At 34.9% G+C, this 25,878-nt stretch overlaps 5 protein-coding genes across 5 annotated transcripts; all 5 read right to left on the reverse strand.

Moving 5' to 3' along the window:
- Nucleotides 1–4,373: 4,373 nt before the first annotated feature.
- EAE98_006153 (uncharacterized protein) lies at nt 4,374–5,135 on the reverse strand (the record flags this gene model as incomplete). The annotated part of the gene is made up of 1 exon (XM_038953775.1): nt 4,374–5,135. One exon carries the CDS (start codon nt 5,133–5,135, stop codon nt 4,374–4,376), a length of 762 nt encoding a protein of 253 aa, XP_038810170.1.
- A 993-nt stretch (nt 5,136–6,128) lies between these two features.
- Nucleotides 6,129–7,718, reverse strand: EAE98_006154 (uncharacterized protein; the record flags this gene model as incomplete). The annotated part of the gene is made up of 1 exon (XM_038953776.1): nt 6,129–7,718. One exon carries the CDS (start codon nt 7,716–7,718, stop codon nt 6,129–6,131), a length of 1,590 nt encoding a protein of 529 aa, XP_038810171.1.
- A 6,088-nt stretch (nt 7,719–13,806) lies between these two features.
- EAE98_006155 (uncharacterized protein) lies at nt 13,807–14,187 on the reverse strand (the record flags this gene model as incomplete). The annotated part of the gene is made up of 1 exon (XM_038953777.1): nt 13,807–14,187. The coding sequence occupies one exon, from the start codon at nt 14,185–14,187 to the stop codon at nt 13,807–13,809; it is 381 nt and encodes a 126-aa protein (XP_038810172.1).
- Nucleotides 14,188–16,578: 2,391 nt separating this feature from the next.
- Nucleotides 16,579–19,594, reverse strand: EAE98_006156 (uncharacterized protein; the record flags this gene model as incomplete). The annotated part of the gene is made up of 2 exons (XM_038953778.1): nt 16,579–18,713; nt 18,829–19,594. 2 exons carry the CDS (start codon nt 19,592–19,594, stop codon nt 16,579–16,581), a joined length of 2,901 nt encoding a protein of 966 aa, XP_038810173.1.
- A 781-nt stretch (nt 19,595–20,375) lies between these two features.
- On the reverse strand, nt 20,376–25,676 carry EAE98_006157 (uncharacterized protein; the record flags this gene model as incomplete). Its single annotated transcript, XM_038953779.1, has 13 exons — nt 20,376–20,964; nt 21,025–21,402; nt 21,455–21,540; nt 21,599–21,881; nt 21,937–22,291; nt 22,347–22,653; nt 22,706–23,042; nt 23,130–23,725; nt 23,777–24,020; nt 24,077–24,256; nt 24,307–24,452; nt 24,505–24,522; nt 24,573–25,676. The coding sequence occupies 13 exons, from the start codon at nt 25,674–25,676 to the stop codon at nt 20,376–20,378; spliced, it is 4,623 nt and encodes a 1,540-aa protein (XP_038810174.1).
- Between the last annotated feature and the right edge of the window lie 202 nt (nt 25,677–25,878).

Here is a 25,878-nt window from a genome sequence, read left to right on the forward strand (position 1 = left end):
GCTTTTTGTTCCTTTCAATATGTATTTACTCTCTTTTCTCTATCAAAATTCATATTTTTAACTCTCTTTTTTATAAATAAAATTCATTAAATATATACATAATTCAAATGATATTAATTTATTTCAAAAATTAAGATTTTTAGAATTTTTCTAACCCGATTTTTAAGTTTTCAAAATATCGATTTTTGGATTTATATAAAAATTATATACAGTTATCGACTACTTATACTTAACGAACTCTACTTTTATATCAAAACTCAAATATTTTAATGAAATATAATTGATTGAAATAATAATAACTTGCTTTAATCTCTTTTATTTGTTTTCTTTAGAATCCAAAAAATAAACAAAAATTTGAATTTTTTTTATTTTTTTATTTTTTCGATTACAAGATATAAAGCTTAAAAATGTAACGAAAACCACGTAATATACATAATGACTTATTACAGCCTAGTTCAAGACTAACTTAAACTAGATATATATAAGAGATAAAGAGATTCCTTAAGGATCTCTTTCTCTTTAGTTTTCTTATTTTAGTTATTTAACCTCTATAATATACTTTACTATATAATCATGATAAAAAATTAATCAATAATACTTTTGCTCTATTTTATTAATTAAATCTTAAAAAAAACTTAAAAAAATATATATGAAAATTTCAACTTTATATTATTCAATCTAAAAAATTTATTCGAAACTAAAAATTGGATTCATATGTTCTTTCAATAAAGATCTTTAATATCTCAAAAAGATTTTATTATAAATCTTATATTTCTATTAATATATTAAAGTAAAATGTATATATTTTAGTATAAAATTGAGGTCCGTTAGGTATAAGTAGCCTAGTACTATATAAATTCGAAACTTTTATAAAATCTCTAATAAATTTATAATAAAAATTATCAAAAAAAAAATAGAAAAAAAAAATAATTGTATATTTATAATATATTTATTTTAAAAAATTTAAACAAAAAGAAAAGCTTTTATAAATAAATGTATAGAGAGACATTTTTAAAAATATAGAGATTATTTATATTATTATTATTGTAAATTCGTTAGAAGTTTTTTTTTAATCTTTATATATATTTAAATTTAAAATTTTCTTTTAATAATTATTATTAAAAAGTTATTAAAGATTTTATAAAAGTTTTAAATTTATATATAGTTTTTGTATGAATTTGATCCTTAATATTTTGAGTTTTTAAATTTAAAATTTCAATTTAGAAAAAATGCTAAAAATCTAAAATTTTCAGAATATGTTTTAAATGATTTGAATTATATATATATATATATAACTTTTTGATAAATTTTAATTATAAATAAGAAATTAAAAATGTTATTTTTTGAGATTTTTGATAGGAAAGAAGAATTTAAAATAAAAATAGTTCAAAATAGAGTAAAGAATTTATTTTTTATTTTTTAAATATTGTCACGCTATATATATAATCGCATTCAATCAGACTAATACAATACTAAGCTTCGAGCTGATCGTATATATAGTTTTGTAATATATTTTCTTTAATTCAATAACTTTTAATTCTAAGATTGATTTTTAAATATTTATTAGATTTATTATATTATTGAAAGCTTTTTTAAATAAGAAATAAAATAATATCAATATAAATTTATAAATAAAGCTTATATATATATATTCCGTTTATTTTTTATTTAGATATATTATTCTAGTTCTTTTACTTGTATATAGATTTTCTTAATATTATTCGAAAATATTATCTTTTTTTTTATTCTTAATTTTTTAAACTATAAAGATCGATACAATCTTATATATAATTAAAAAGCTTTATAATAAAATGATCTGATAATATAATGAAATCTTCTTTCTATATTTTCTAATCCCTAATTACTTTCCTATATTATATATACCTTTCTAATCGAAATCCTTTTTCTTTAATCCCAAAAAGTTTAATAATAATTCCTAAAAATTTGATACATAATTATTTTCGATTCGAACAAAACTATAAATAGATAATACTACAATCAATAATTCTATAATATAGTTTTATTATATTTATTTTAATCTTGAATCTTATATATAAACTATAATACTATCTCAGCTTTCTTTTTTTGATTAAAATATTCTATTAGATTATATAATAATCCTAAATCAATTTATATATATTTATAATAATCCAAATAAAATTTAAAAAGCTAAAAATAAATTATTTAACTTCAAACAAGAAATCAATTCTTTATATATCTATATTGCAAAATTTAAAAGATTTTTTTATAAAACCAAAAAACAAAATTAATTTAATTTGAATAAGATTTTAATCTTTTATAATAAACTCAATATAATTTTTAAAAATTATTTTTCCTAATAGTTTTCTTTACTTTATTTTTATTCTAATTTTGTTCAGATTATATAATAATTAACTATATATATAATAAATAAATCACCTATATTATTCTACTCTAATAAATCTGAAACCTTATATATACTAAGAGTTCTGGAACCTACTTACCGCACATGTAATGCTTTTCCGACTAAAATATGGGATTATTCAACTTTTTATATCCTAGTTTATTTATTACAATCAAAGATAAAATTGAAAATTCTATGGGAAAATGTTATTAATTAATTAAATTTAATAGAAAAAATGAAGAGAATATTTTTCTAATTTTTTAAATAGGATTTGAAGCAATTAAAGTTGAAAACTCTAAATTTTCATGAAAATTTGCTTATTTTATATGGGAAAAAACGTTACTTGTTAGAATTTTTGAAAATTTTCGATTTCAATTCCAAATAATTAATCAACAAAAATAATGAAAATATTTCAATTAATTTTTTATATTTGAATTACAATTGTTTATTATTTCTGATTTTTTTTTCAAAAATAATATAAGGTTCCAATTAAACATTAGATTTATTAGTTTATATGAGAAAACACATTTTTTGCGGGGATTTGTCACATTTGTCACAGGGGTGCGGTAAGTAGGTTCCAGAACTCTTACAAAATCCATTTTTATTTTTATAATTATAATTTAATAATATTAACATCTTAATATGTATAATACTTTTAATTCTTTTACTATCTAAATTGATTTTATCCCAATTCCACCCTTTTTATATATATTTAAGTTTTCTTTTACTAAAAGAATTCTTTTATATAAATAAAACAAATATATTTAATATTAAAATGCTTTTTATTAAATATAATTCTATTTATTTAATTTATATTAAAATATTCGAGATTAAAAAGAATCTATTTCAACTATTATAATTATTCTCATTAATTTTAAATACAAGAATAATGAAAATAAAGATCTAAAAAAAATTATTAACAATTAATACTTTAAAGATTGTTTGAAAAAAGCAGAAGAGTTATATAATATTTTCTAATTAATTGTTATATATTTAGTATCCCAAAAGTTTTAATATAAAGATAATAAAGAAAATAATAATATTAATAATAAAAAGAAAGATTATTGATTATATTTTATACTTAAATTATTTATTTAAAGCAAATTCAAAACAAACTTTTTAGAAAAAAAAATAGTATTATATTATATATATGATTGTATCTAATTGGATTAATATAGTATTAAGCTTCGAGTTGATTATATATATAGTTTTGTAGTATACTCTCTTTAGCTCTATAGCTTTTAATTCTAAGATTGATCTCTAAACACTTATTGGGTTCGTTACAAATATAGAATTTAAAATCTCGAGAATATTATATTATTATCATTATTACTATATAAATAATATATTATTAGATAAATTAGAAAATAAATAAATAAATATAATTATGATAATATATACTAAATACTAAATAATCTATCTATACTATATTGATTAATTAGTAAGATAATTAATAGTGAAATAATTTACTATATTAAATTTAAATATATATATTCGAGTAGGTGAGTAAGTAATTAAGTAAGTGATTAAATAATTAAGTAAGTGATTAAATAATTAATTAAATGATTGATTAGCTTGTTATTATTTAATAAAGATTTTACTATTTGAGAAGATCGATATTATAATATTAGAAGGAAAGGAAAGGAAATAAAAGAACAGGGGGTATAAAAACTAATTTAGGATATTAGATGATTAGATAGTCGGGATTCCTAATAAGGAGTTGATAGGGTATTATAGTATTTATTATTATTTCTTAAGAATAAGTTTTAATTCGAAATTTTATAGATCGCAAGTTTGGATTCTTGAGTTGTATATGTGTATGTATATAGGTATGTATTTGAGAATGTTTATTCAAGATAAAATAATTTGATTTAATTTGTTAGGAATTTATAAGGAAACGATAATTCGAACATCAAAAAATAGACCAGCTATATTCATCCACTTACCGTCCTTCTCTCCATCCATCTCATCTCATCCTCTCACTTAACACTCAATTCCCCCTCTTCATCTTCCCCATCGCAATCTCCAACTTCTCCGCCTCTACATGCGCATACCGACAATTAATCAAATGCAATTCCCTCCACGCACCCTCTCCCATCGAAGCATCACAATATGGACACATCGTTTCCAGTATATCTTCATCTTCTGCACCGCCCGTAAATGATGGTGCGAGGACTTGTCCTTCGAGAGTTCGGAGGACGATGTCGTCGAGCCAGGTGTTGAGGATGGTGGAGCTGAGTAGATTGAGAGGGGGTGGGATGGAGTCGGAGGAATTGAATGTGGATGGGGATGGGGATGGGAGGTTAGAGAGGGGAGGGAGTGGGTGAGGGGAAGGGAGAAGTTGTAAGGGGGAGGGAGTGGCATCGAGAATTTGAAGATTCTGAATGGTTAACTTACTGGGGGGTGGAGGGATAACGGGTGCTGGTACACCTAGTGAGGTTACTGCAGATGCAGCAGGTACGAAAGCGAAAATCCCCTGGAGATCCTCTACAATATCCGCGACGCGTGTAGGAATATCAAGACTGCGGGATTGCACAGTTGTACTTCTTGATCGTGCGGGACGAGTATCGTTACTTCTGTGGTTGGAATCGGGGCTGGTTTTCGATTGGGATTGTGCTTGTGCCTGGGCTCGAGAATCGAGTTCGTTTGAGCATGAGGAGCAAATGCGTCCGAAAGGGTAGTTGCAGGAGGTATTGAGGCAAATGATTGGTTCCCCAAGACTGAGACCGAGGTCGAAAGATGTGGTGGACATTTTGGTGGTGTGGGTGTGGATGTAGGTAGAGTAGTGTGATGAATAGATAAGATCCTGAGTTCTTGATATTTAAATAACCGTAGATTAGGAAGTTGGTATATATACATATATATACGTTATTGTTCTTGGGCGTTGTTTGGAAGTGTTTTGGTTTCATTTTTGTTTTGTTTTGTTGATTTGTGTTGTCTCTGTAGGTGGGTGGGTAGGAGGCGTTTTTAACAAAGAAAGGAAAAGAATTCTTTGTTTGGTGATGGGAATCTTGAAAGTTTCTTTGTGCGGTTTGGGTGAGGGGATAAAGGAGATTGAGAAATTGAAGAGGATGATGGACAATAGGATAATGGACAATAGGATAATGGATATTGTTCTTCACCTTTTTGGGGGGTTTTTTTCACGCCAGAGAGAGAGTCAGTTTGGGGGGCTGGATAGGTTTGGTTAAATTCATACTTCTCTCATTCTCTCATCTTGGTAGAGGAGAGAAGTATTATGATCCCCTTTTTGGGGTATTTTGGACTTTGGTTATTTATATTATTTTCTTCAGTATTCACATCGATATCAATATCCTTCCCAGCTATCTCTCTATCCATTCAACCAACTATTATAATCCAAATCGACACAACAATTTATCTTCTTCTTTTTCCTCCTTCCACTATGTCGTTCATTACTTCTTCACAAATACGTCAAGACGAAATATCATATGAGTATTCATTTTTCTACTGTCTTGTAGAACTATACTCAAGTTGAAGTTGTCGAAGTTCAAATCATTATATTCGATCGTTGATATATATTATACGTATGTTAAATATATGAATACCTTTTCTAGCTTCTAATCAAACCATCATCTCCATCTTCATCCCTCATCTTGTAGGTGATATCGCATATTCTAAATCTTCTTATATTATCATGTATCCTCTTTCTCTGTCCTATCCTTATCTATCTCCCACCTACCTACTACCACTACCTCTTACCCTCAAGTCCTCCTACCCTCAATATCCCCTACACACCCCCCTCCCCCCCTCCCCCAAACAAACGAACCATCTGCCCCTCAATCCCCCTACCAAACCCCCCATTTTCATTCCTATCACTCCTCCTCCCCTCCTTCCGCACAGCATACATCCATTTTTTCTGCGCGGCAGTGGGGCAATTTGCGACATCTAGGGTGCTGGGTAGAATGGGGGGTTCTGTGTAGGGGTTAGAGGGATTGAAGGATGAGAGGAGATTTGTATTTCCGGTTCTACTTGCGGTTACATTTCTATTTCCATTTTTGGCGCTATGTCCACCTCGAGCTCTAGCACTACTGGTAGGAGACCGGTCGAATCTCTGACTCTGTGAAAAAGAACCAAAGCGTGGAAAGTTGCGAAGAGGTGCGAGAGCTGGTGAAGTGGAAACGGAATCAGGTGGTGTGCTGAGGGGAGATTCTGAGGATGTATCCTTGGGATTGCATCGCTCATTTTGGGTTGCGTTTCGAGTTTCATTTTCAGTTCCGATTTCATTGGAGGTTTCATTTCCATTTTTCTTTCTGTTTTTATCTCTGTTTCCCTCTTGACTTTCCTCGCTCCTGCTGCTGTTCGGATGAGAATTGGAATATGATAGTCGAGGATGTTTGCTAGCTCGAGCCAAGTTCCTAATTTGAGGTTCATCTTGAGCTTGTACTGAAGTTGGAGCTTGAACTAAATCTCGGTGGGTGCCTCGATGGAGTTCTTGATCTCTGGATGAAACGCCCGCCTGGTAGTTTGAGAAAGGATTTTGTGGAGTAGGAAAAGGAAATGGATAATTATCATAGAAATTTTGATCCTGATTTTGAGTTTCCAAAGGGACTTGTGTTGGAAATTGACGTTGATGTAGATTTCGGTGGGATTCTTGATGTAAATTTTGGTCTCTAGGCGCAATTGTCGTTTGGGAATCTGAGAAAGGATGGGACCTAGTAGGAAATGGAGAGGGATAGTTCGCATAGAAATCGTCGTGATTTTGAACACGAATCTGCTGGTCGATATGTGGTGGTTGTTGAGCTTGAAGTTGTATCTGGAATTGACCTTGCCCCTGAAAATGAGACCTTTCTGAAGCTCGAGTTCCAGTTCCAGTTTGTGCTTCGTCTTGATCTTCTGGAACTTGCGTTCGAATTTGAGTTTGACCTTGAGTTTGAACTGGTGTCTGACCTTGACCCAAAATCAAATCTCTATCCATAGGAGTTAATCTAGGTCTTGGTACAAGATGAGGAATAGCTCTAGGTCCAGGTCTTGGTATAAGATCTCGAGGTCTTGGGAGCGAGTTATCTTGGGGTGGAGGTCGTGAGCTCCCTGTTCGGGATTGGATTCTGGAGCTGGCTCTAGATGTGTCTTGATGAGACTGTGGTTGAGATTCAGGCACAGATACTAATCTAGGATCGATATCTCGTGCACGTGGTGTAGATCTGGGAATGAGATTAGGGAAGGTAGGGGAGGGATTTCTCAAAGATCTCGATAATGCGGTCAGAGCTTGACTCGGTTCTTGTGATGGTTGTGGTTGAGGTGGAGGTGAACCGTCACCAGGTGTGCGACGTAGAACTCGTGGGACGGGTGGTGGGTAACCTTTTCCTGATGGTGCCATTTCTGTTTCTTTGGAATGTGTAGATAGATGATCCGGTAAGTAGACGAGCAGGCAATTAGTACTTATCTATGGGTTTGATTGATAGTTTGGCTGTTGCTCTGAAGTCTTGGAGGAAAAAATTTGGAGTTGAGTTAAGAGTTGAGTTAAGAGTTGAGATTTTGGGAATATGAGTTCGGTGCTAGTAGTTTGTGGTTTGTAAAGAAAATAAATGTTCTTAAGTTCTTAAACTATGAGGCTCTTGAGAGTCACAGAATAAAGAACAGAGGGTTTTATACGCTCGTTTGTCTATCCTGATCAAGCTAGCCAGTAGACCGTATATGCATGTATGTACTCGCTTAAGAAGGTTCTACTGCATCAAAAACCTAGCCAGTACACCATTGAGTGTATTGTAGAACGATGAAGACTAACGAGTGGAATAAGATAGATTCAGATTGTATGCACAGCAAAGTATACTGTAGTAATATGCTTTCTTCTTCTGACTAGAAGTCCAGAGTGCTGTTAAGAAAAGTCAATAAGGCTTTTAGGGGGCAATTGACGATGTCAAAGATACAGTCGAAGGTTTCCAGGGTATTCTATAGAGTAGGACTGTAAAGAATATAGTATACTCAATCAATCAATTGCGAAGCTGGGAGGAAAGAAAGAAAGAAAGAGTTCCTTGGTTCTTGGTTGTTCTTTGATTCTCGACCAATGAATGACAGGAAGTTGGATAAGAGCATATGACTTTGATGAATGCTTTCTTAGTAGAGAAGCTTTTTTGGGAGATAGGAGAAGCAATCGGATTGCTTCGATTGTGGTCTTTTCCCTCATTTTGTGTGAGGATGTTAGGGATAGTAGATAAGTGAGTAATTGAGGAGTGAGGAGACTTATTGTGGGTTTGAGAGTTGATGCATCCACATGTATAACGATACGCAGCAGATAATGATGATTGGCATGAATATGTTTACTGGTTAGAATGTCCATGTATCGGAATAATTGAGGACTAATGGAAGGGTGAAAGGGGAAATGAGAGGAGTTATGAGCGTAATTCGGCAAGTGTTTCTTGTCTGAAGATATCTAGAGGAGAGGCTGGATGGATTTACATCTTTCGTACTGCTTATACCTCCAGCCCAGAGTGAGCTGAACTGATAGCTTCTGATTGCATCGAGAACCGAGTATTCAGATAATCAATAGGAAAATTCTACTAATTAGAGAGAAGTAAGACGATGTCCGAAGAAATATATTATACACCTAGATATAGCATTTCCAATCCCTCTACCATCTAAACTCTATAGAATCGGAATCTACTTAACCGCATTTAGCCTAGCATTTTGTTGATCTCTTCAACCGGACTTATTGAAAACAAACATCCTTCCCACTTTTTCTAATAATTTACATGCTTTAAATAAATAAATTGTTTTTCAAAATTAGAATTGAGAATTTCTTTTTACTTGAATTTATTTCTATCATTGACTACTAATAATATCCTTGATTTGAAGCAAAATATTAATTATTGATTTAATAATAATTTATTGAAATTATTCAAGATTTCTTTTACTTACAAATGGAATTAGTTTGTAGGGTAAGCCTTTTATACTATACTCAATATAATTACTCGTAGATAGATTCCGATTCTACTGAGTTTATATAGTACTCTTTATCAATTTCGTTGAACTTTTCTCTCGAAAGTAGTAAATACAAGAAAAATGCTTAAATATATATCTCAAATTTCAGGTATATATTATCTTTCCTTAACACCTCGAATGTAAAAACATATCAAAATTTTATCCCACCATTTTTCATTTCATTTCAAAAAATGAACACTCTTAAAGACAACATTCAAAAAATGAATTCCGGTACGGGGAATTGAACCCCGGTCTCCCGCGACTTGACTAAAGCTTGAAAGCTTCGAATGAGAGGCGGAAATGCTAGCCACTACACCATGCCGGATGTTGTATTGTGTTTGTTAAGAATGTGCATGCAAAGTAGGAATATATTACAAACATCAAAGCGGAGAAAATTCTTTGCAGAGATTTTCCCCTAAGGTTAAGCGAGGGGATGGGGTGTACCGATGTGGGGCGGGAGTTCGGAATGAGTAAGTTTGGAGTCGGGTGCTACAGAAAAACTTGGCTATACCGGACTGGGATATACCGGAAACTTGGATATACTAAACTTTTTTTTCATTTTTTTTAAATTTATACAAAAATATCGGAATTTTAATAAAAACTAGTATATCGAATTAAATTGACTAAATTCTAATATAAACTCTTATTATTAATCAATATACTACAAACTAAAAGAAATGAATCTTCGAATATAGCATTATTATTATTATTATTATCACTATCATTGAAAAAAACCGAAAAACATTGATTACAATAATCTTCGAATCAATTCAATAAATCAATAAAAAAAAGTTTTAAGAATATAATAATAGAATTCTAAATATAGAAAAAGGAAACATAATAATACAATAATATAATATAAAGCTCAATATAATATAAAACTAAAAAAACCGATTCTCAATAATCTTTTAAATAAGAAATTCAAATGGTTCGATATAATAAAACTTATAAAATACAAATTAAATTAATTTAAGACTTATTTTTCTACCTACCCTGTTTTTGAAGAAATTTTGTTTAAATAATAGATTTAATACAATCATCACTCTAATATAAGATCTATTACAAACAATGTTTTACATCTTAAAGCTACAAAATTCTAATAAAAACTTTCTAAATATAAAAATAAATCTCTATCATTTAATAAAAGAAAAATATAATTAACTAGATTCATTAATAGCTTTAAAAAGTAGAGTTCTATAAAAAAAAGATATCGATTCGATAAAGAAGCTTCTGCGGATATAGATTTGAAATCAAAAGCTATAATGGAAGAGATATAATATATTACAGCTTTATATAATGCAAATGATATCTACAATTGTAATGAAATAGGGCTTTTTTGAAAAGATAAACTGAATTATATACTTTCTATATTCAAATCTGTTGGTAGGAAAAAGAAAAAAGCTTGATTGATAGTATTCTTTATTAATAATTCTATAGGTATTTATAAATTTCTTTTATAAATTATAAAAAAGCATATATATTATAAGTATTTAAAAAAGAGGAATTAATAATTTTTAATAATTTAAAAATAAAATATTAATTGAATATAAAGTTTTGAATGAATAATAATATATTTGCTGAATATCTTATATAATTCAATAATATTATAAAATAGATGTATAAAAAAGCTTTACTTATTATAAACAACTTCTCTGTATACAAATTAGCTATTATTACTTTTATTAAAGCTGGTAAGTTATATAATATAAAGATTATATAATTACTTCCAAATTCTATATTTAAATATTAATTTCTTAATCAGGGTATTATACAGAATTGGAAGTTTTATTTATAATATCGATCTGTTAAATTTATGATTTAATACTTTAATAAAGATTTATATTATTCTAAAGAGTTTGATATTTTATTAATAATTCAATAGGGGATATTAGCTTAAAAAGATATTAAAACTAATATCATTTCGAATTACTAGGATAAATTATAGTATATTAATCTGAAATTACAATTTGTGATGTTATTGATAGTATAATAAGATTCTAAAAAAGCTTTAAAATCTTTATATTTTATTTTGATATATTTAAAGTATCAGAATATTATAGCTAGTATTTTAGATAATATATAAAAATGTATTTTATTTTATTCAAAATATATTATTAAAAATAATAACAATTTTGATATTTTAGTTAATAATATTATTAAAACTAGAAAGATAATTGAAATGGATAAAGAAAATGAAAAAAGAGAAGAGGAAATACTACCTCTTATTAGTTATTTTCAAATTTTTAAAGCTATTCAGGTTTTAATTAAATATCAAAAACAACAAGATATTTCTAATATAAATTTAATTAAGAATTTATATAAGAGAAAATATAAAATAAAGCTTAAATCTAATTAAGGGAGGGTACAGAAGACTATATTAGATTATTTTAATACAAAATGAAGTTAATGATTTTAAGCCACAAAATATTAATACCTTATTGCCTCATTATTTTTATACTAAAATCCTCTTTATATCAGATTTGATTGATCTAAAATCTCAGTCCGGTATAACCAAGTTTATCTGTAGGCTTGGTTATGCGAGGGATTGAGGTTGATGTACCTTGATGGCTGTGTTACCAGGCCTTGACGGTTGTGTTTAGATAATGGAAAAAGAACGATATCGCGAAATAAATTTGAATGAATTAATCTGCTGCCTGGTGTGAAGGGGTCACTTTCAAGGTCTGCGGCTGGTCTGCGGTTGGACTCCGCGGTACGATTCGAGTTTCATTGATTGTTGGGCTCATTGTTCTGACCGATTCAACATAGCTATCAAGTATTTTTGAGATTCCATAGGCCCTCAAAATTACAATTATAACTGAATGTCCTTCTGTTCTTTCGTCACTATAATTATTTAATGCTCCTCGGAAGGTCTTATTAAGAATTTATGATTCCTATCTCAATAGTATTTTTTTGTATTCAGGTAATAAATCAAGAGATTTTTGATCGTGAAGTAAAAGGATTCCAAACATAAGTTCTCGGATGCAAGTAAATTCGTTAAAAGCTTCAAAAATAATACCTATTTTCTACCCCCGATTTGATTTCAATTATTACTTACTTTGGAGCTTTTTCTGATAGATGATTTCTCGTAGTATCAATCCTCATTATTAGTAAAACTGATATTGATATTAAACGTATGAACTATCTCGAAAGAAAATGGAATGTCCTATCTATAATGAAATAGTTAGTATATGACGTCTATTATCTACACTCGATTTCATAACGTGTGTTCAAAACATAACTTTTTTTGATCTAATCAACTTTTTGCTAAATCACATATCAAAATAATTCAATTACTTTCAATTCAATCAATATAATTTCAAATTAAAAATAATTTGTATTATAATATAGATTTCATTTAATAGAATCAAAAAATAAAATATAATTCATTTTAATTAAAAATTCATTGGATTAAAAATAGTTAAATGAAATTATAATTTTTGATATAGTTTTTAAAGATTTGAATTTTCAAAATTGAATTTTTATTCAATTATCTTCGATTTAATAAATTTTTGATTAAATTTATTCAGATTTTGTTTATTGATTTTTTTAATTGATATTTATATTATAATACAAATTTTTTTCAATTTAAAGCTATATTGATTAAATTAAATTTTTCAGTTTTTAGAATTTCGATTAAATGATATTGAAAAATGCTTTTTTTTTTTTGAATACACATTATAAAATCGGGTGTAATCATTGCTTAATACTCAAAATTTGAGGAAATCATAAAATTTGCTCGTGAGTTTATATCGCTGGTCTAAGTCTACGTGCATCATTGAAGAAGACATATTCCGAGAATCAATCATTCATTATCCATACGTGCTTCAAACCTTCAAGCTTGGAATGCTGTCTTCCCTTTGTCTATCTTCAGATTTGTAATTTCATCTAAAGTCTGGAAAATCTCACCTGACTCACAAATTCAAGTCAACATACTTTATTCACCATGCCAGCTACTCCAATAACCAAACCTAGGTACCTAATTTTCATTTCCAACCCCGCCCGTGAGTAAGCCGGAAGAAAGGTTACTGAATCGCAGACCAAAATTAACTCTAGGCACGTCATGACCGAACAATTGCCCCAAACTTTATTCCTTCACATTAACACATCGTAATGAACAGAACAATCGTCAATTCAAAAATGGAACGAGATGGAAATGATTTCTGCAAAAAAAATTCTATTTGATATCTGCACTAGAGTAGCAATCGCCAAAAGACCAATATTCCGCCTGGCCCCTAGAAAATATAGATGCCGATTGAAACTTCTTCAGATATCCTCAACTTTCCCTACTACTCCATTCCTATCAATATTGCCATCTCATCCATTCTCCAATTTTATTCGGCTCTTCTTACCATCTTCTCTGTGTCGTCTCTCCCTTTCCTCCCTTTCCTCATCGTCCAATGCTTCTTACTCTCTCAATCCTTATTCATTCCTCAATTTCATTTCCTTCCTCCATACTCTCTCAATGCTCCTTCTTGCGCTATCAATACTTATTTCATCTCAAATGCTACCTTCCTCCTCAAGACTTTTGTCACATCATTCCCATGTCCCCCATTTCTTTCTCTTGTGCTCGGATTCTCTTGTGTACCTTCTCTTCTCCGGGAATTCCCTTCATTTGACTGTGGGGGAGGAGATGCATTCCTCTTAATGTTCTTAACATTATCAATGTCCTTAATTTTTTTAACGTCTATTGGTCTTTTGCTATTAGGAATGCCGCGATTGTCTTCAGTTATAAAAGGTTTTTTGTTGGAAGAAATTGAAGCCCTTTGAGTGGCAGATCCAGGATGATGATTATCTCCACGTTTAGATGGACGATCTCGGTTGTCTCTACGGGGTATCGGACCGGAACCATAAACATATTCTGTAGGCATCTCTAGATTCGAACCGGTTGAAAAAATATCTAAAAAATCTGCGTAAAAAGAAAATTCCACACTCCAAATATAATCTAATAATAAATCCAAGAAAAAAATATCAAACACTGCAACTCATCAATACTTAAGTATGAATCTCAACACACAAATTCAATCCTGCTGCCTCCAAATACCCACAACAAAAACTCCAACTCGCGACCGACCTCAAATCTAATTATCAACAATGAGGTCATGACACCTCATTTGACACCCTAGGCAACACCACAACTTTAATTTTCCATCAATAACTATTATTAATTAACTAATATACCCTGAGAAACTTAGATGACTCTACTCTTGAAGACTACCTAGTAATCTCCAGACATTTTTCCCAGTTGATGAAAAAATCACTTTCCGGAACTTTTCGCTCTTCATTCATACACCTCGCTAAACTCAGTAACCTCTCCATGCATGTTCCCGATAATCCATACTCAAGAGTCCTTCATCCACGAAGCGAATTGAGAGTTGTTAATTAAGACGAAAGTGGAGCAATTTTCAAAATATATCATCTCATTTCTTCATTCTGTATTTCTCTTTCCCTCGTTCCTCCTCATCTGAAATACTTCTTGATCATCCCTAACAATGATATAAACATGAAATACATGCGCTATTTTCTCATCTCATTCTATCCCATCAATATCCTTTCCTTCGTCTCAACAATCTTACCTCTCAATTCTGCTCCTCTATAATAATTCCCCTTATACCCTGAATATCTCTGTGTAAACTTTTCTCAAACCTTCCACTCCAACTACCTCTTTCCAAACATTTTCCTATGATCTCATAATTCAAAACACTATACAATTTACTTGATTTTCCACTCTCTTTCTTTCTTCCTCTCTTCCTCTTTTCCTTTCTTCCTTTCTTCCTCTCTTCCTCTCTTTCTCTCTTCCTCTCTTCCTCTTTTCCTTTCTTCCTCTCTTCCTTTCTACATCCATTCCTACAAATCTCCTTCATACAGAAAAAAAAGCAGACAGAATTCGACTGTTCAAATCTTTATTAAAATCAATCAAATTAATTAAAAAAAAACAAATCACAATACAAATAATCAAGATAAATCCAATTCAACTAAATAAAAAGAAATACGAACCTCTCTTCTCATTCGTCAGATAATAAGAATATCTAAAAGCTTTACTCGTATTTTCTATAACATTCACGAGAAGTAATATAATTAAACTATAAATGTATTATAGAAATAATTAATTTTTTTTTTAAAAAAATAGATTCTTATTCTGATATTCTGATATTCTGATATTCTGATATTCTGATATTCTGATATTCTGATATTCTGATATTCTGATATTCTGATATTCTGATATTCTGATATTCTGATATTCTGATATTCTGATATTCTTTCAATCTCTCAATCTCTCAATCTCTCAATCTCTCAATCTCTCAATCTCTCAATCTCTCAATCTCTCAATCTCTCAATCTCTCAATCTCTCAATCTCTCAATCTCTTAATCTCTCAATCTCTCAATCTTTTAATCTCTCTAAGCTCCCCCTCCAAGCATCTTCCTCCAAGCATTTCCCTCCAAGCACCTCTCTCCAAACCCCCCATTTAAATCCTTCCTCCCAATCTCCCTCCAAACCCCAATCCCAATCTTCCTTTCAATACTACACTCCTCTCAAAATACTACACCTTTCAATCAATTATCTTTCCACTCTACCTCTCCACTCTACCTTTCCACTCTATCTTCCCCCTACATCATTTCCCCCCTACATTATTTCCCCCCTACTTTATCTTCCCCTACCTTATACTCCCTCCTCTTATTCCCATTCCCATTTTCATTCCCATTTTCATTCCCATTTTCATTCACCCCTCTCTCCCATTTATATTCTCAAAATCTTCAAATTTATCTCTCTCTCTCCAATAATCCAAACATTACTCCATGCTACACACCATACCATACATCAATTCATTCTTCAATAACCTCTAATATTCCTTAACCTGCCATGCTATGCTACGCTACGCTACGTAAACTAACTATACACATCATTCTCAAGCAATCAAGCAATCATTCATTCATTCCCCCATTCATTCATAGGACCCAAACCAATACCAATGCAACGCCAAAAAGGGTATCATACCTCTCTTTCCCTCCCTTCCCTTCGCCTCCCTTCCTTTTCTACAACTCCCACATCACATTTCCCATACCTTCGTGTATCCCTCCCACACCATTTTAATACGCCAAGCAATGCAAATATCTTCCTTTGTTAACCCACCATTCTCATCCCCATTTCATCCCCATTCCATCCCCATTCCATCCCCATTTCATCCCTCAATCATCCCTCAATCACCCCTCTCCCTCACCACTCCCATCCACTTCCCCACTGCTTATCCATACTCACATCTCTACCCCTGTCCATTCTCCCTCCCCCTCATCTCCCTAGCCTTCTGCTCCGCAATCCTAACCCTCTCCTGCAATCTCAACTTTTCCAACTGCAACGTCGGATCTACATCGATACTATTGCCCACCGACATTTGCATATGCAATCCATTAGACGCTGCACTCGTAGTTGCCGGGACCCCTCCTCCTGCCTGCGAATTTCCACTTCCACTTCCACTTCCATTCGCATTTCCATTTCCCTGTGCACCATTCGCACCCGCTCCCGCCGCCGCCCTCTGTTTCCCAGCCGGTACTAAATCCTTAACCCATTTCTGCGCCTCCTCACAACCTTCCATAACATATTTCAATGCTAGCGTTGCTCTCTCCTTCAAATACTCATTATGTCCATCATAAACACAACAATTCAATAACGGCATAATTCCATCCTGGTTAAGCAATTGTTTTTGCACAATTGGATTTCCCGGTCCTTGCCTGCGTGGATTATTAGGTGCCACAAGTGAGGTAAGAATGATAAGTATTTGAATTTTAATACCCGACCAAGGGAATTTATGGGGGGTATCATGAAGAGGAGGAAGAGATTGTCCTTGACCCGGGAATTGTGGTGCATTTTGAGATGTGGGACTTTCATATGGTCGTTCTGTAGCTTGAATACCTCCTCCCTGTTGAGGAACAGGTGCTTGTCTCCGATTTGGTAATGGTTGTTCCGAAAGATTCTTCTTCGCAACACCTAAATCAAGAGCTCTCAGAAGAGCGATAAGTTCATAGACTGCTTCCCATTCAATGAGAAGTGGTCGCATCTCTGGTATTTCAGCAATAACAGATATGAAATCGAGATACTGCGAGAGTCCATCTTTGGCACGTTCCATATCCCATAAATCGACGGGGAAATCATTAGGATCGCTATTTTTGGTTCGAATTTGAGCTTGCGCGTGAATAAGAGCGATACAATCAGGTACAACTCGTGTACGGAAATATGTAAAGAGGAAATGAATAAGTTTTGCATCTCTGTTATAATCTCTTAGATCATCGTAGATGGGACTATCCTTTCGAGCGCGGAACATGTAGTTGATGAGACGTAACAGAACAGTTTGTGCCGGCGATACAATATCCTTCATAATCCTCAGCGAGCTCCAAGCATATGGCAATAAAGCATTATGATGGAAGGACTCGATAATTTGAGCAGTAATTTGGAAAATGAAATGTTGATCAGTTTGTTCCCAAACAGCAATGAAAACCAACATTTCTCGAAGAAGATTTTTGCCACAATCCAAAGCCAAAAACATTTTGCACCGTGTCTTCTGAAGATTCTCACCAGCTGGTGTAAGTCCTGAGCCCATTGAATCGACAATACAAGCTTTGACGGTCATGTGAAGAGCTTCGATTTGTTTCGTGTCGAGAATGTTAGGAATTTCGGTCAAAAGACCTCTCAAAGGTCCTTCCGCATAAGACTCATCATCATCCTCCTCATCCTCTTCTTCGCCATCATCTTCCCCATCATGACCATCCATCGACCGAGTATCGCCATCAATCTCATCATGTAGAGGTGGTTCCTCCAACTGCTCATCCTGATCATAAGCATCCTGATCCTGGAAAGCTCGTTGAGGAAGAAATCTTTCCATAGCAGTTTCTTTACAAGCCTCCGCACGCTTTATCGCATCTTCCACAGTGACCATCTTCACAACCCATCCTTCATAATTCTGATCCCGTTGGCGCTTCCACCAAATATCAATTTCGTGCGATACACGGGCGTAAATTCGATCTTGCTCATATTTATCCGTCAATTCAGGTTTCCAAACCGGTGTCGTTTCCTCCGGATCATCTTCCTTATCCGCATCAGTCATAGTGAATTCGTCAATCTGTGGTAACGGTCCAGGTGTGCAATCCATGTCAGCTTCCGCAGCGTATTTCTCCAGAAGTTCCTTGGCCGTCTCATCCTGATCTGCCGAATGTCTAGCCAACCAATTCCTAACCTCATGATAAACCTTCTCCACATTCAAATCATCCGGAGGAAGTTCATGAACCGGATCATTATGCAAATCATTATCGAAAAGCATATCGAACCAAAATGACATCTTGAATCTATCATTACCCATAGTCCAATTATGCGTATGTTGTAAACAAGTGACCAGAAGTTTTTTATCTGCGAAAGAAATTAGCATCACCCACAAACCCAATCCTCACTCAAGATGAACCAAAGCAATGGCATCCCCAATACCAACCCCAATTCAAACAAACAAAACAGAAATCAAACTCACAAAGTTCTGTCACCTCATTCAACCTCCCCCTACTATTATCATCCACATTCTCCCCATCATACCCCTTACTCGTCACATTGACACACAGTATAATCAACTTATGAACCTGCTTATCCAAGCCCACCGCCCTACAAATCTCCTGCGCCGTCTCCTTAACCGCCAACATATTCCTGCTCACCACGAGCAAATTATTCAAATACCCCAAATCCTCCGTCAGCACTTCAAAATTCTTCAAAATGAGCGCCACACTCTCCGACACGTCCGGTCCGGCAGGAACCCCCTGTTCCGAATACGATTCGCGCAGCGACCGCGACACCAGAATGGGGACGGCCAGGTAAAAGATCCGCTGCAGACGCATCCAGATATCGACATTTTTCGCGAGCGCCTCACGCACCTCGCCGCGCGAAAGCGACATGTCCAGTGTACTTCGAATCATCTTCCCCAAGCCCTCCATCGTTTTCCTTCCCAAGCCCGCTCCACCACCGGGTCCCCATCGCATTTCCAGCATGGTCAAAGTAGCGAGAAACCCTCTCTCTTCCAACCCATACGTGTTTGTGCGCTCGGAAACCTTCTTGTTGATTTCGAAATGGCTTCTGCCGCCCATGATTTCGCTCATCATGTTTGTCGGTACGAAAGCTTCGCGGTTCGTCCGCATCGTTTTCGAGGATTCGTCCCACCAGGTGCCCAGTCGCGTTTTACATTTGCTGCATGTTGTATTATCGTCGCGGATATCGGGGAGGGGATGCCCGCATTCTGCGCAGTACATGTTTGGTTGTATGTTAGGTGTGGAGGAGGTACGTTTAAAGTTGAGGCGGAAATGATGAAAGGTGCGGTACAAAATAAATTTTGGTTTGTACGACGCAAGTTGAGGGGTAATATTGGCGTGGATCACAATGCCGCTTTAGTACCTGGTTGATCAACAATTGAACTTCGTTTTTTCCTTATAGATTTTATAACGAATTAATTTTGAAAGAGCTTTAAATAATTTAAATACTTTAAATATTCTAAGTTTTATTGATTATATAATTATACATACCTACCTACCCTCTACATAAGCAAAAAAACAGACAGGAATTAACCATCATTCGAAAGAACTTCAATAACTAAGATCTTTTCTTGATATAATATTAAATGATAAAAAGACTATACATTAGTATAAAGAAAACTCAAATTTTCGTTTGATTTTTTCAAATTTCAATATTTAATTTGAAATGAATTTATAATTTATTAAAAAAGACCTTTGAAAGAGTACTCAATTTCCGCCTGTTTTTTCGCTTACATAGAGCCTACCTACCCTACCTACCTACCTAATTAAACGAAATCACTAACATCTACTCCGTACACAAGGCGATTTTCCATATATTTTAATTACAAGTACCCACCTACCTCCCTACCTAGGTACCTACCCTACTATCTACATACAACAGCCAACAAAAATGCTAATTATCAAAGCTATATAAGGTTAATCGATGTGATATCATCCCATCCCAGACTGCACTCACTGCCCCTCCTTTCCAATGCCACAATTGCAACTTTCCCTCCCTCACTCACATCCGAACAAGCTCAATGTCATCAGACCTACCACGCTTTCTAGATTGAGGACTGTCCTCTTTATATCCACCGACTTTCACAAAGCTCCGTTCCGAATGACTACCTCCACTTGGTTCACTCGGCTCACTAACATGTTCATCCTTCGCACTCGATGAACCATCCAAATTCTCCTTCGGCTTTCCCTTCCAATTCTTCGGAGCCCTAACCAGCCAGTATATGAACAAAGTCATAACGACATTGAAAGCCACATAAGCCCACATGATACAAAAGTTGCGCCACCTATTCGTATAGCTCATACCAGCAGCAGCAAGGAACTCATTCGAATCTCTCAGGGGACAATAAACACATCTACTCTTTGCAGAAGGATTAGTGAGATAGCCCCCCGCGTTCTGTATATAGCTAGCCATATAAGAGCCACAGGTACTCCCAGTTACTGGTTCGAAATGAAGAGATTCAAATTGGGAACATGTGACTGGGACGTTACCAAGGCCAATGGAGAGCATCCCATCAACAAGGTAAGTGAACGGAGAAAGAAGCCTCAAGATATTCCATATTTGAGGCAGTGCTATAGGCGCTGAGATTATGCTAGAAAATATCAGTTAGCTGTAGCCATATTCAAAAAGTAGATTGTCATATCATACTTACCCACAAAACATCAATGACAAGAAGAATGCAGCATTAGACAAATTGCCAGCCATCACTGTAACTTCAAGACCAACTTGTACCATGTATCCGAATGTACTTGCATATATCAGGTATACCCAGATCAGCAGTAGCATCACTCCATTTCTCTCAAGTATTGATTTCGTTAAGATTGCATTGCGATACATCCCCGCAGGATAGTACCAACACAGAAATATAATTATTGCCGAAAGTGTGTTCCATGGTAACTGAACAAGTATGTTACTAATCATAAAAGCTGGCCACGAGTAAATCTTTGCAGGTCGCTCTCGCGCTTCAAACAAAGCTCGTTGCGCCAAAACATTTGGGAGAATCTGCGCAACGAAGCTAGATGCTAAAGTTCTACATCAAAATCAGTGATAGCTCAGCTCCCATTCATTGAGGAGACACTCACAGAAGCATAAACACGCCAAAAGTCTGATTCTGAAGATCCTGCAAAGAACTTGCATCTTTAAAGGATGAAAATCCAATAAATAGAGCCTAACACCAATGATTAGCTTCAAATAGCGAAGAGGGTAATGAAGAGGACGAAGCGAACATAAAAAAGGGATAATCCGATTTTCGAATAGATATAAGAAGGTGTTCGCCAATAGTATGAGTTTGTTCTTCTGAAGCATTGCCAGACTTGCACTAAAAATTTCGTAGCAAATTCTTTCCGATGAGGTGGTTTCTTGGTTCCTGTCAGAAAAAAGCTGGATCTTGCGACTAATGCCTTTCTCATATGATCCAACTTTCGATGAACAAGGACTAATTCATGACTATTCCTCCAGACTTCGGGCCAATCAATTAAATTTGTTGAACCAGGAGTCCATCCGATAGTCCTTTTCTATATTAATTATTCCATCATTGCTCGAGGAATTGACGAACCAAACTCACTGCATAATCCATTCAACAACATTTCCACCCGGGGGACAAGGATCTGCTCCATTGGATTCGAAATATTTCTTAACAGTTTCGCAATTCTCACCAAGCCTACCAAAATATATTGGTCGACCTCCAGGGCCAAGAAAAAGAAGACTATCAAAACGTTGAAATACTGCTGTGGACGGTTGATGAATCGCGCATAAAATAGCTTGACCGTGAGCTGTCATCTTTTTCAAAAGCTCAATTATTTCCCATGATGTGCTACTATCAAGCCCAGTGGTAGGTTCGTCTAAGAAGAGTAGAAGCTTCGGCTTAGCGACAAGCTCGATACCTATAGTCAGTTTCTTTCTCTGTTCAATGTTTAATCCTGAAATATCATTAGTCTTTACGTAAGAACTGAACCGGGTCTTACGAGCCTTCACCAGGAACTCCTATAACAGCATCCGCATACACATCCATCTCCAACAGCTCAATCATCTCTTCCACATAGGCAAGTTTCTCTTTCTTGGTAGTCTTGCTCGATTGACGCATAATCGCACTAAACTGTAATGCTTCACGCACTGTCATTGTTGAAAGGTGAAGGTCCTTTTGTTGAACATATCCCACTTTGCGTTGAAACGATATATCTTTTATGCAGCCATCAACAAAAGTTTCACCATAAACTACACCAACATTACTTCTAGACGCCAGAACATCTAACAATGAAGTTTTCCCTGCCTCTGTTGGACCCTATATGTAATCCTTATCAGCATTGGTGTCAAGCTCGCTCCATAGGACGTACCATAAGTGCGGTCAAAGTTCCTGGTTTTACCCAACCATCAACATGATCTAAGATTCGACGTGTACCATCTCCAGTTTTGATATCCAGACAGATACCTTTCCATTGAAAAGTTGATGTTTGTCTTTGGATTTTGGTTATTGGATCGCCATTCCCACCATACCTATGAGTATCTGCTCCCGAGTAAATTTCAAGATGCCTTTGCCTCTTAGGCAGAGGTTTGTGTCCCCGTTGAAATAATAATGTCTCTCCATTCATTTTCTCCATCGACACATGAGTAATAACGAGTAGGTATGCGCCCATATAAGATGCCATGAAAGCAAATAGGATGCTCATATTTCTAAACACATTAGCTGCTTATGATCTTGAAAGCATCTCCCCCTTTCCCCGTCATCAAGTATCAAAACATCACGAGGTTTTCACATACCGCCATAAGTGGTTAGGTTGGAACCCAAACCTGAGCTCAAGATATATAGTCCCCAATACATCTTCAAACCCAGAGATAGCCCCAACAACAGCGCACACTCGGTTATGAGGGCTTGTACTAATGTAAGATGGTCCATTCGGCACGATATCTCCACATGGAAAGACCCGACCTGAAAATTCGTTGATAATCAAACTTTCATAGGCGTACGCAACCGGATCAACGTATGTGATCCACCCTAACCATGGCACCATTTTCATATGAGGAACCGCGAATCCGGCATACATCATAAAAGCCAATATAACAACTGCTTTTGAGAAGATGGCTTGAGGGTGGGATCGACAGGAAGCTCCAATAGCTCTGAAAGCCATAGAAAGTGTCAAACTAAGAACAAATGAGAAGGCAGTGAAAGTAAAAAATGCTACAGATGTTCTCCTCAAACTTGTCATGAAGTATAGAATAGCGTTAAAAAGAACGTTACTGCAAAGTCTGACTGGTATGCTGCATAGTATTGAAGCAAACGCTTCGGCGAATGGATGAACAAATGCATATCTCGCTTGTTTCTCCACCACCAGGCGTTCATTAGACAGTTGGAGAATCTAGAGTGTTATCAGCGATGCAAAAGAATACCTGAAAGTTCGTGTCATTACCTCAAGTGAGTCTGTGAAAGCATTCAATAGTATTGTGATAAACAGTAACATACTTCTATTGTTCATACTGCTAGTATCATCAGGCATATCGTAGAAGACGATACCCATGATTAGAGCCATGAAACAGTTAATTGCCAGGATAAAAATTGTGTGGTTCATGTCACTTCGTAACCTTTGGAGACCTCTAACGATACACAAAAAGACTTGTTGTCTTGGACCGAGTTTATATGCTGATTGGGCTCTCCTGGAGTTCAATGAGTAAGTCAAAGATCAAGATTGGGATGGAAATCAAAGACGAACAGATATTTAGCCTGTTGAGATCTCCTCGCAGCGGCAAAATCCAACGCATGAGTCCCATCAAATGGGAATTCATTTTCATAAGCTTCAAGGTCCTGCATAAGTCTTGCGTAATAACGACTTGTTTTCCACACCATAACGAATTCTTCGGGAGTTCGTGGTACTCGGAATTCAAAACCTGGTCTTTACAGTTGTTAGTGTCAAAATTAAAAAGGATAAGCTGATATTTTTACTGGATTATCCTTTCATCTGGACTTGTGAGGGATGTCAAGAAGTCTGCTGTGGTTTGATATGGAGGACAAACAAATCCCATATCGATGAAAAAAGACTTTGCTTCATGGCATGGGCCGAAGTATATCTGCCGTCCCTCGTATACAACCTATGGCGCCAATCAGTAATGCTTCAGGGAGAAGATATGCAGTACAGCATACTGTAACTTTATCAAATAGCTATACGCAGAGTTAGCAGTGTTCTCTCTAGGCCTGCAGCCATATCTTACATCATAAACTATTTCAGGTACTTGATATAAAGCAACGCATGCCGTCGTTCTTCCAAGGGTAGTAGAAAGTCGAATCATCTTACAAAACTCAAGTACATGAACGTTATCAAAGCCTCTGGTACAGTTATCCCAACACTGTAAAGAACATCCGCTCAAGGCTGCTTCTGCGATGCTAACTCTCTTCCTTTCAGCTCCACTGATACCTTTAACGGCATCATTTCCAACAAGTACATTTTCCACGTGACTAAGACCTAATGTTTTCATCATCACATCCCTCATATGCTCTGCGTACACTTTTCGAGTTACTCCAGGAAAAGTAAAATCACACGGTGCTCGAGCTTTAGCCGCAAAAAGTAGCGTCTGGCCAACCGTCAAGTTTGAGAAATGGCTATCCGACTCGGCCAAATATATTGTTTCGCCTCGAAACCGTGTGTGCATCTCGCTCACAGAGACTCCTTGGTAATTGATATCCGAGTCCGGCTCGACAAAGAGTTCATGAGTGTTCCCAGATATCGTTTTCAAGAACGAAGAAACTCCACTTCCTGGCCGACCAAGAACCAACAGCATTTCTCCATGCTCAACCAAACCATCAAATCCTTTCAATATCTGAACTTTCTGTTTTCCAGATCCAACCAACCAGCGAGCAAAAGCGCCAAGTTCAAACACAATATTTGCAACATTTTTCTGATAATCAGTTGGCTTCCTAAAAGCATAAACGGTCAAATTTTCAAAAGAAAATCCTGCACTTCTCCGAGGATATCGTCTCGGATCCTGTCCCATGAAGGCAACCAAATTGGCGATCCATGCCTCCGGATTGAAATTGCTGCTACGGGGATTCAACGGAGAATTTGGAACAAGATTCAAGAAAGGATTTTTGAATTGATCTGATGTTTCTGGTGGCTTCAATGGGCTGAGAAGTGTGGATGGAAGCTCGAATCTTTGCTCCGCGAGTGAAGGGTGAGGTAGTGATGAATCTTGAAATGGATCACTTGGTTGAGGGGCACATTCTACTTTCTGATGCTTCTCACGTGGATAAGCTGCATGAATTCGAGATGGTGGGGTAATTGGAGGCTCCTTTAATTTTGAGTATCCCGAATTGTCCATGATGGTTTAGTGTGTGAAGGTCGAGAGGTTCAGTTGAATATATCACAACAACAAGATCCAAACCTCTCGAACTTAGGATCATGCGCAAAACAAATCCGTATGCCACAAAAATAGAAGGAGCACTTACTCTGCCTTGACCGGATGGACGCACCTACCAAATTTTCATCATCAACTGCACGACCTCAACTACTAGGTACCCCTG

The sequence above is a fragment of the Botrytis deweyae genome, assembly GCF_014898535.1.
Source record: "Botrytis deweyae strain B1 chromosome Unknown BDEW_012, whole genome shotgun sequence".
Taxonomy (NCBI): domain Eukaryota; kingdom Fungi; phylum Ascomycota; class Leotiomycetes; order Helotiales; family Sclerotiniaceae; genus Botrytis; species Botrytis deweyae.